Source organism: Phoenix dactylifera, chromosome 15, assembly GCF_051530095.1.
Source record: "Phoenix dactylifera cultivar Ajwa chromosome 15, Ajwa_hap1_PhDact_Kaust_v1.1, whole genome shotgun sequence".
Taxonomy (NCBI): domain Eukaryota; kingdom Viridiplantae; phylum Streptophyta; class Magnoliopsida; order Arecales; family Arecaceae; genus Phoenix; species Phoenix dactylifera.
The window spans coordinates 12,424,598-12,435,237 of NC_143204.1; the positions used below are offsets into that span (position 1 = coordinate 12,424,598).

Genomic DNA, 10,640 nt, shown 5'->3' on the forward strand with positions numbered 1-10,640 from the left:
TTCATCTAACAAGCAATTCAACTTATGGTGCAACTTGATTAACATACATTCAAACAAAATGACTAGCTCCTACTTGGAACTTGAGCTGCATATAGCTCCACTTATAGGACTCCAAATAGTCCTCAATAATAAGTTTGACTATGACATTACCTCCAATAATAGAAAAATAAATTATGGCGCTGAATAGTCTTTAGTTTTTTTTCTAAGTATATAGTATTGATTCTGAGAGTATTGAGTGACAACTTTATCATCTATATCTATTTCATTATTTGTTAGCTAGTTAATGCCAAATTTTCTTAACCAATTATTGTATCTCTAGTAGAATAGAAGGCGCAAGCATGCCCATGATTACGGACTCCAGCTTCTTTACTCGATGGAGAGGCTGATGAAGATACTGACATAAAAGAGGAAAGTCAATACCTAATTTGCTATACGTTAACTAGTTATGGATTAGCTTTAGCATAATATCCTATAAATTACTAAGATTACAGTCAACCGAAAAAAAAAAAAATTACAATCTCTCTCTCTTGGGTAAATACATGCAAAGATCACCTGCTCATGATAGGGACATAAGAAAAGAGTCTCGATTCAACTTGGAACTCTTCCCTTCAGGTCTCCTTAAGCAGTTTGAGATGGTAAGCCTATACCATAGGTAACACTCTCCATCCGTTCGAGATATATTTCATAACATGATAGCAACGCTACGTTGACGAACAACACTTTTGGGAAAGAAACATCCGGAAGAAAACAAAGGGTGTTTATGATTGCTTAAGATAAAGGATGAACAATAGACATTGCAACTTAATTGAGTTCTCTACAAGAGTGCTAGCATCTTTTTTTCTGGGTTATTAACAGGAGTTTAGCTGATCAACAACCCCACCGATCAAGAAGCTTCAGTTAAACCCAAATGATGTCTATACCAGCATTTCTTCAATACTAAACAAAATATAAGCTGGGCTAGCTTCAGTTAGACAAATTTGAGGGCCGTCTTCTTAATGAAAGTGTTCAGGGATAACAACTTGCAGAGCTTAATATCATGTTGAAATTCTATCTAAAAATCTGAATGTTTAAATGAATGTATTTAAAAGTATAGGAGTAGCATAAAAGTTTTTTTTTTCATAGCGGCGGCTCATACATAACGGATGATGCAGTCCATAAAATTAAAAGAAAATAAGAGAATACAAAAATGATGGAATCAAAAATAGGTTGTTTGGAGTGAAACCATCGAAGCGGCGAGCTGTGAAAAAAAAATTGGTACAATGCGTGTGTCCTTGATGGACTATTAGTCAAGTCAATTCAGTTATTCAAGATTGCATTTTCTTTTACCACTCTGGCGTTCATTCAGTGGTATGAAAAGGGTTTGCCTTTCACTTTTTTTTTTTTTTTTTTTTTGCTAGTGAAAAGGGGTAGGGGGAGGAAGGGACAAGCCCACCCCCGCGTAGCAGCCCCCAACTAGGCCCCCGCCCCGCCAGGAGAATGTTCGATGCGGGCAGAAATGGCCGTGTGTTGGGCACCCCGACCGATTTTACTCATACCCTCCCCACCCGTGGGCCCGGCTCAGCTACTCCTCTGAGCTCTGGCTCGAGTCCCACGTGTGAGTACGTCACACCCGGCACCACCCCGGCTACTAGCGGTTCAAGAGCGGTCCTACACCACAAGTCCAAGCAGTGGCCAAAGTAGTAAGCTCCGGTCCACAATTTAATCGTCGCCGCAGCGATTCGAACTTGGAACCTTGTGGTTAGAATTGCTGCCCAGTACCACTAGGCTACCACCTTGGTGGCCTTTCACTTTTTCCTTAATGAGACTTTTTCACTCAACTCGCCTTCAGCCTTGCAAAGTAGTGGAAGAAAAAGATGGCCAGTCCCACAGGCGTTAATCACGAGAGGATCCTAAACAACTGAAAAAAAAGTCGAACATTTTTTTTTCCCAAAGGGTGAATCCACGGCATTCAAAATGGTTAAAAATTTGTACTGCTTCGCGAGGGTTGTCCTCCGTCCTCGGTCCGCAACGCGGTGCGGTAGAAAAGTTATTTTGATGATAAAAGAAAGAGATCCACTAACTAGGTTCCACTCGCTACCCGCGTGTCAGGTCCCGAAAGACGGCTCTGCGGGCCCCATGATAGGTCATTTGCCGGCCATGTTTTGGTTGAACACGTCATGCATGGGGGATTGCATGGAGATGCATGCATGGTGGGGATGGTCCGTGGGACTCGTGTCAGCGTGGAGATAACGCTGACCCACGAAGAAGTGAGCCTGGGGACGTGAGAATATATTCCAATGTGGGCTCATGATGCATCACTTCCGTCCATTCGTTAGTGATTTGGGAGATTAGCCTGCATGTCGTGTACGTAAGCTTGCATGCGCATGCAGGGACACGCTTCTGCGATTGTTTATGCGCTAACGAGCACGATGTTTGGCACGTGTTTCTCTGAAGTTCACACGCACGCACCCCCTTTTTTTTTCTACGCGTAGTGTCGCATCTTAGGATAGAGAATATCTTGTTTAAGAGGAATATATGTAATTAAGATAGGTTTGTATGAAATCTGTAACGAATCTAATGAAAATTCGCGTAAGGTTGTTTGCCTTTAAACTTGTTAATTTTAGGAAAATTGACGAATCATAAACTTGAGATGTGAATTTTATGAAGAAGATGCCTTTGCTTAATTTTCATAAAATATGTTATCAAATTTTTTGATAATTCTTGTAGATAATTAAACAACATGTTGTCCATTAAATATTTTTTTTAAAAAAATGGTGAAAGAGAGAGAGGGCATAAATATAATAATTTCTAACAAAAATACAACTAAATGCGTTAGTATTTACAAGATAAGACGGAAGTAACAGGCAGTTGATTTCATTGCACCTAAATTAAGTGTCCATTTGAACAAATCAGTCTGCATGTTAATTTCTATTCCTAAAAATATGCGAAGCATAAAACATATAAAAAGAATCCTTAATTGACCAAATATCATGTAATAATGGTGGAGCTTCATGAGTCATGGTCCATTGGACATCTTTTATTTAAAAATATCCAAACAAAAATGTAAAAAATTTTCTCCATGAAAGCCTTTTATTTTTGGGCACACATCTAGTAACTTATGCCAAGATTACTGTAAGGTTATTACTTGTGTTGATTAGGCACTAGACTTCTCAGACTCCACTCAAGGTTCAAATTTTCTTGATATTATTAGGGGATTAGGGATGTCTTTCCTCATTGAGATCAAGTAGATGTCATCGGTGGTGCAAACTTTGAAGATGCTATACAAGATTGGTTGGAAGGGCCCTAAAGTTGTGTTGATTCATGTGGGATCAATATTATAGCTAATTGGGTTCCATGATGCTTTTAACATAGGATTAAAAAGGGGAAAAGAAGAAAATATATAAGAGAAAAAAAAAAAAAAGGTATCAGCATTGGTAGACGCACTAGTATTTTATTGTTTGGCTTCCTCTTAACATTGTTTGGATATAGTTGTCTAGATTGTCAATCTGCTATAGAAGGAATATGCTGATAAACCCCCAAGTGCTCCTTCATCGATAGAGATTCATATTATTTCTATGCGTTGGGTCCTAACAATTCATTTGTTGAACCTTCGAAATGAGATTGATGCATTTGCTCAACGTTAACTTAAACGAGAAATGCCACTGATATGAAAGAAGCATGGTAATAAATGTATTAAGTATTTCTAAGAAGTTTGAATTATTTTGTGGGACTTGGAAAAGAGACTAAAATCTATCACGTTTTTGTTTCCTCTACTTTTGTCTAAATTTTTTAACTTTGTTTCAAGAACTTTCCGGTTGAAACCATAATAATTAAATTAACACACTTGTCGTAACAAATACTATGTCTATATATGAGGCTGCTTTCTATGAACTAAATAAAGAAAATAATAAACAGATAGTGCAAACTTTAACAAGAACCAAACGGATCCGATCAAACGAGATAATGATCTGGTCCAGGCCGAAAGGCGAGTCTAATCTTTACAAAAGCCTTAGGATGGATTCCTCAAGGATGGGGCACCTGAAGTGGCCGCGTGCAAAAGCTTCTATTTAACAAAAACGCGATGGCTTTTCATGACATTGATCTCCACCACGCCTCAAATTCCATGGCTACAGACACACAATCATAGGGAACAACATGTGTCCATAATGCATTAATATTCTCATAATGTCTGCCATTGATTTTTTAGTTGTCAATCAGTGATCATATTCCAAGTATGCCTTGGTTGGGATTTAGCTAGCCCTTTAAGGCTGAGGACACGGCTCCTACTCGGCTGAAGAAGGAAAGCTTGTGATGTACAAAAGAAGGCTTCTAAGATTCCAATAGCCAAAGCCTCATGGAAAGGTGACTATGATCACCCACTCAGGAAAAGGCAATGGGGAGACCTGGCATGGCCATTGGAAAAGAGAGAACATCTAGGAAGCAGCCTTGTGGGGGGGGGTGAGGCCCTCTGATTAATGAGGTGGGAGATTCTTTGGATATGTGGTTCAGCTTTGAACTATCCTTTGAATCACCCCGTCTGCTGCTTTGGAGACTATATTCGCATCATTCGTAATTTGCCGGCATGCATCATTCGTAATTTCCCGGTATCCATGCGAGCTTTTCCGAGTGGATATTTAGGGCTTATCAACTTCGGTCCATGTAGGGCTGTGACCACTGAGATTGAGTGTAACTTCCGACTATTATTCTTAGGATGGGATATGGATTGTATATCGCATATCTATATTTCTACTAGTTTTTATACAGTTAATACGAATGCGAATACCGAAATTAATAATATTGTAAAAATTCTATCCATGTTTATTCTAAATAGATACAAATATAAGTTGAATATTGACCATATGGATGTAATACAAATTATTAAAACTTATGGATAGGATGTTTTATTAACTCAGTAAGTATATAGGTTGAATAACTTATGGAAGAATGCATTGTATGGAAACAAAACCAAAGACATGTTCTCAATTATTTTTATTTAGGGTCGCGAGAGCTTTATTAGACTAAATAAGATTGCAAACAGAATTGAATATTGAGATATGGGTTTGATATTTTATAACTATATCTTTGTCAGCATTTCTTTGATAAATAGAAATATAGATACAAATGTTAGTCAGCAATTAAAGTTTGCATGCCTATTTAGATAAATTCTTATATAGAAATAGATGCAGCTGGACATTATATGATCCATTTTATATTCAATTTAGGTGGATGTGGTTTAAAAAGGGGAATATATAATACTAGAAGATCCGATAGTCATCACTTCAATCAATTAAAAACTATCCTATACTTGAGATGTAGATTATTTCTCTAACTAATCTAACTTGAAGGTAACTAATTAGAATATTTTTATATGATAATATAGTAAAATATGGAAAATTATTTGGGGTGCCTATTAATGCACACAAAAAGTTCTGCAGGCTTATCTCTGGTTAGCTTGAAATCTCAATATTTAGCTACCATACAAATTCATGCAAGTCCCACCAAGTGTCCCTCACCGCATGGTATGAGAAACTTCCATCTTTAGATGATTAGGGTGGTTTTCTACTGCGGTGTTTTGGTTGTTGATGGAGACTGAGATTGTGACATTGGACTTCAGTCATTATATCAACCACACAGTAATTTAAATGCCTAATTGTCACAACTTTTCTACTAAAAAAAGGGAAAAAATATAAACATAGGCCTATGTCCATGAAGACCCAATGTCAATCCAATTTAGATTTGGTTAGTAGTAAAATTTGATGGTTATAGACTATTTGATTGTCTATAGAGTGCCCATGACAATTTATTTCATTCAAAGATACATGAGATCCATAGTATTGCCAGTATCTTCAAAATTCAGAATTTAGAATTCAAAATTCAAAATTTAGTATTCAAATTTTGAAATTTCTAGAATCATGGATCCTTGATATATGGCTTGATATGAGGCTAAGATGATGATATTGCCAATACATAGAACAGAATGTACCTCCAATTCTACATTTGAGTACTCAATAATTCAACAAGCATTACAATACCTTGCTCCCTGGGACTAGAGCAGCATATACAGGTTGCATTGGCAAATCATAGAGTAGTCATTGGATCTCAGCTTCCAAGTCAATTCTTCAATCATTTCAACTTGAATTTTTGCAAAGTGCACTCAAATCAATACAAATTTTCTATGAGGGCAATGTTGATTCATAAATAACTACAGTTTACCTAGAATATTTCATTTATATATTGGGCTTAACAGGTCTAGGACTCGATAAATATTTTGCTAAAATTTTAATTTCATTCTCGGGTCAAAACATTCCAAGCCTGCTACTAGAGTACTAGATTGAAACTAAGAAAAATAAAGAAATGAGACCTCCCTTTCATGATACATCTGTGCAACCTAGGTCCAGTATCTAATAAAAATATGATGAGGTAATGCCTATGTTTAATGACACTGATTTATGTTTTTTATCAATAGACTTTGGTGAGAGATTCACTCTTTGCATGCAGCATCAAATGTGAAACATTCTTTCGCGCGTGCATCAGCAATTCAGCACGGCTCTTTTTCTCTCCCTCTCTCCCCACCCCCCACCCCATATAACAATGAGAAGGCAAGGATGGCTTTGTCTCTAGCTTTATCCTTTTAGCCAGTAGAATTTTGGCTCAGCTCATGCAGTCTAAGACAAAGAGGGTTTTTATAAGCGAGAGGTTCCCAGGCAATTGCAAGAGTTCTACTGTGTTTAGCTTTGTTCAATGAGGCCAAAGCAAGGTTTGAGTACGTAGTGCTAATATGTCGAGATCACAGCTCCCTCCAAAACTTCTATTTTCCTCTCGTGAATTGTTTATTTGTCTGTTGATGTCCTAGAGTTGGTTTATTTGAGTAGAAAATAGCATTTGACAAATAACAGCACTAGTCATTAAAATGAAATAATAATGAATAATAGCATAAGTTCGACTACGTTAACCCATTATAACACGACTCAGTACGAATAAATAGAGATATCTGAATTAAATGGTTGCGTTTTCATATTGAAAAAGTTTGTAAAGAGCAATCATTTAATTGCATAAGATATTCACAGAATTCTACTCTTTTTGAAAATAAGGCTTTGGTAGTGACAATATTTCTCCAACGCGAAAATAATGCACATAAACAAATAGACAACGCAACCAACTTTGTGGCCAACTCCCTTTCAAAATTTGTTCACGGAACTAGTTGCTTCAGGTCATGGACTTACTCTCTTGCGTCTCTTTCACGGTTGTCGCTATGTCGTACTATATCTTCTGTTACCAGCAGCGAGTACTTCTATGTGATTGGTGTAATAAAAAACAAAAAAAAAAAACTTTTTTTTTCCACAAGTACTTGAATCCGAAATGAATCACTTGGAGGTTTCATTACAGGAGCATTTTTTTTAATTTCATTTCGGGTTTCATGTAAGGTTTTCTTCTCTCAAATCTCATCCCTTCCTTAATCTTGAGTAGATGCAACTGAAAATAGCTTGCTTCTCTATTGCATGACCCATCTATTCCTATAAATCGAGCATTGCATATAGATATTTCAAATAGTTGGCAAGCTCGGAACATATCATTACATAAGCAGTACAGTGTAATTAGAGCACGGATGTTTAATGGTGCATGATTTGTACTGCAGAATGCTGCATGTATTTCGAATGATCACCATAAAAAAAAAAAAAAAAAAAAACTGTCAAACAAAATATTGTATACTGTATTATATTTGATGGTCGTCTATTTTTTAATGACGGCCATTGCACTGGTGCAAATAGCGGGCAACGCAGATAATTTTGGGTGTAATTAACTATGCATGAGAATAGAGCAATCAACAACTGCAGACATGCATCAAGCAATTGTTTGGACTGTTGCCGAAATATTTCAGGAACACGCTACAAGTCAAACCGACGTCAGTCGCTGGGCAGTCACAGTGCACATAAAAATCCAGAAAGCTACGGCTTCTTCCTGAAGCCTAGCCAGCCCATTCCCATGCTCCCCATCCATAACCATGCACCACAAACTCCTCATCCCATGATCCATGATCCCATCGCCCCCACCCACGCTTATAACTCCCCTTCAAACGGTAGCAAGCAAAAGATCACCTCTTCCATCTCCTTCCCCTCGCCCCCCACTCACCACCAAACCACCAGAAGAAATATAGAACAAAGACTAGGAGTAGGAGAAGTGAAAGAAGAGAGAAAGAGAGGGAGTGGTCTTTTTGCTCCTCTCTTTCTCCTTGGTCATGAAGCCCTCCAAAGTCCTCACAGACTCAACCCAAAACCAAACGACTCTCCAATGCTCTCTCCCTCACAAACCTCTCGACTCCTCCCCAAACTCCAACTCCCACTTCCCCACTAACCTTTCCTACGAGCCTACTTCTGTTCTTGATCCCCACCTCACCTCCAGCCCTGCCGCCGCCGCCGCCGCCGGCGGCCCCGACCTCGCTCACCTTCCCTGGGACTCCAACAACCACCAGCACCACCACCTCCTCCCTCCGTCTCCCCAGCCGGCAACCTTCGAGGAGTGGGACCCCGTCGCCAGCTGGTTCCTCTCCGAAAAAGACGACCTCTCTCCCTTCCCGAAAGCTCCCCACCACCCCCAATTCCACTTCTCCGAGGACGACAACCCGTCGAATGCTTCGTTGTTCGACGGCCCCTTCGACCTCCCCGACCCTTTCGATCCTCTCCCTCGTTTCTCCGACACGGCCGTCGCCGTCGTCTCCCCGCCGCCGGCCTTCGACCGGACCCACCTTGAATTGCTCTCCCGAGCCGCCCTCTCCATCGAATCGGGCGATTTCCCGACGGCCGACACGATATTGGCGCGGCTCAATCAGTACCTCCCCGTCTCCGCCTTTTCCCCCCTCCACAGAGCCGCCTTTCACTTCAAGGAGGCACTTTTGGCCCTCCTTCCCCTCGCGGACCGCCCCGCCGCCGAGCCCCCACTCTCCGCCGTCGAGATCGTCCGCCGGATCAGCGCCCACAAGGCCTTCTCTGATCTCTCCCTTTTCCCCCAGTTCGCCAGCTTCACCGCCAACCAGATCCTCCTCGACGCCCTCGATGCCGCCGCTGGCGGCGGAGGACATAGCTCCGTCCACCTTATCGACTTCGAGATCGGGCTCGGGGGGCAGTGGTCATCCTTCGCCCAGGAGGTCGCCTCCCGGAGCCGCGCCGCCCGCGCACCCCCGCCGGGGCTCCGGATCACCGCCGTCGTCCCGGAGGAGACCGGCGAGACCGCCCTCGCTGCCGAGAACCTCCGCGACTTCGCCCGCGGCCTCGGCCTCCGCCTCACCGTTGACTTCGTCCTCGTCGGCGGCCTCGGCACCCTCGCCCTCAGCGGCATCCGCTTCGCCCCCGGCGAGCCCGTCGCCGTGGTGCTCACCCCGGCCATCTTCCGCGTCCTCGGTGCCGCCCCCGAGTCCTCCGCCGCCCTCCTCCGCTTCGTCCGCCGTGCGTCCCCGCGGGTCGTTGTCTTCGTCGACACCGAGTGGATCTGCTTCGACGACGGGGCGGGGTATCCGCCGTCTCTGCAGCGGACCGTGGTGGCGGGGATCGAGCACTACGCGGCGGTGCTGGAGTCGATGGAGGCGGCGGCGGCGGTGTCGGGGGCGGCCGGACCGGTGGAGGACGTGGTTCGGCGGGTCGAGCGGACCGTGGTCCGTCCCAGGATTTTCTCGGCGGTAGGATCGTGGAGGTCGGGCTGGGGCGGGGCGTGGAGAGAGGCGTTCGCGGGGGCGGGGATGGCGCCGGTTGTGTTCAGCGAGTTCGCCCAGTCGCAGGCCGAGTGGCTGGTCCGGAGGGCCCCAGTGGACGGCTACCGCGTGGCGAGAAGAGAGGCTTCCATGGTGCTGAGCTGGCGGGGGAGGGGGCTGGCCTCCACGTCAGCCTGGAGGTGCTGACGGGCTGGCCTCGCTGTGCGGTTAATTTGTCGTTAGTGTTTCGGGTGTTGGCTTCTGCTGCTTTCGTTTTCTACTTGTCGTCTTCTTTTTTATTCTCTCCTTTTTTCTTTTTTCGTCCAACAGCCGAGCAGGGGACCAACCTAATGGGTCTCTCTTAATTAATGGGAAAGTAGCTTGTCCTGTCTTGTTTTAAATATTAAATTAATTAAGGATGACTTAGTTACTAAGTATTTAGGTTGGGGAGCTAGCTTTTTGTGGTACGATATATTAGCTACAAGATGGAGGGATGGATAATGGCTTATCTCATGCTCCAAGTAACAACATGCTCAACATGATCAAGTGGACCTAAATGTTATCTTAGGTTCAACTAAATTAAACCCAACCTAAACACATCATGTAGATCTACAGTTTGGATGTTTAGTGTAAACCCAATTACTTTCTCTCTTCATGGTAATGGATACTAATAAAGCTATAAAGACATTTCCATTATGTGAGATGCTCCTCTTTATTTCTAACATTGTCTACAAGACTTTTCCATGGATGGCGGAGTATCTAGCTAATCTAGTGAAAATAAAGCATCTAAATCACTTTTAAGAGGAACATGTCTCTGCTCGAAGTGTTCGCTAAATTCAAGCATCACATGCATTTGCATATGCATCGCACTTATCGCTTAATATGGATAGCAACTCTAGTTGCACATGATCTTGTCCTTGGCAGGGTATGAACCACTGAATGATGAATGATCCCATAATTCTACATGCATTTTTCAGAC

The 10,640-nt window shown here is 42.3% G+C and overlaps 1 protein-coding gene across 1 annotated transcript; it reads left to right on the forward strand.

The window, feature by feature from the left end:
- The first annotated feature begins 7,896 nt into the window (after positions 1 to 7,896).
- LOC103697926 (scarecrow-like protein 15) lies at positions 7,897 to 10,098 on the forward strand. The gene has a single exon (XM_008779865.4). It carries the CDS (start codon positions 8,216 to 8,218, stop codon positions 9,866 to 9,868), a length of 1,653 nt encoding a protein of 550 aa, XP_008778087.4. The 5' UTR covers positions 7,897 to 8,215; the 3' UTR covers positions 9,869 to 10,098.
- Positions 10,099 to 10,640: the final 542 nt, after the last annotated feature.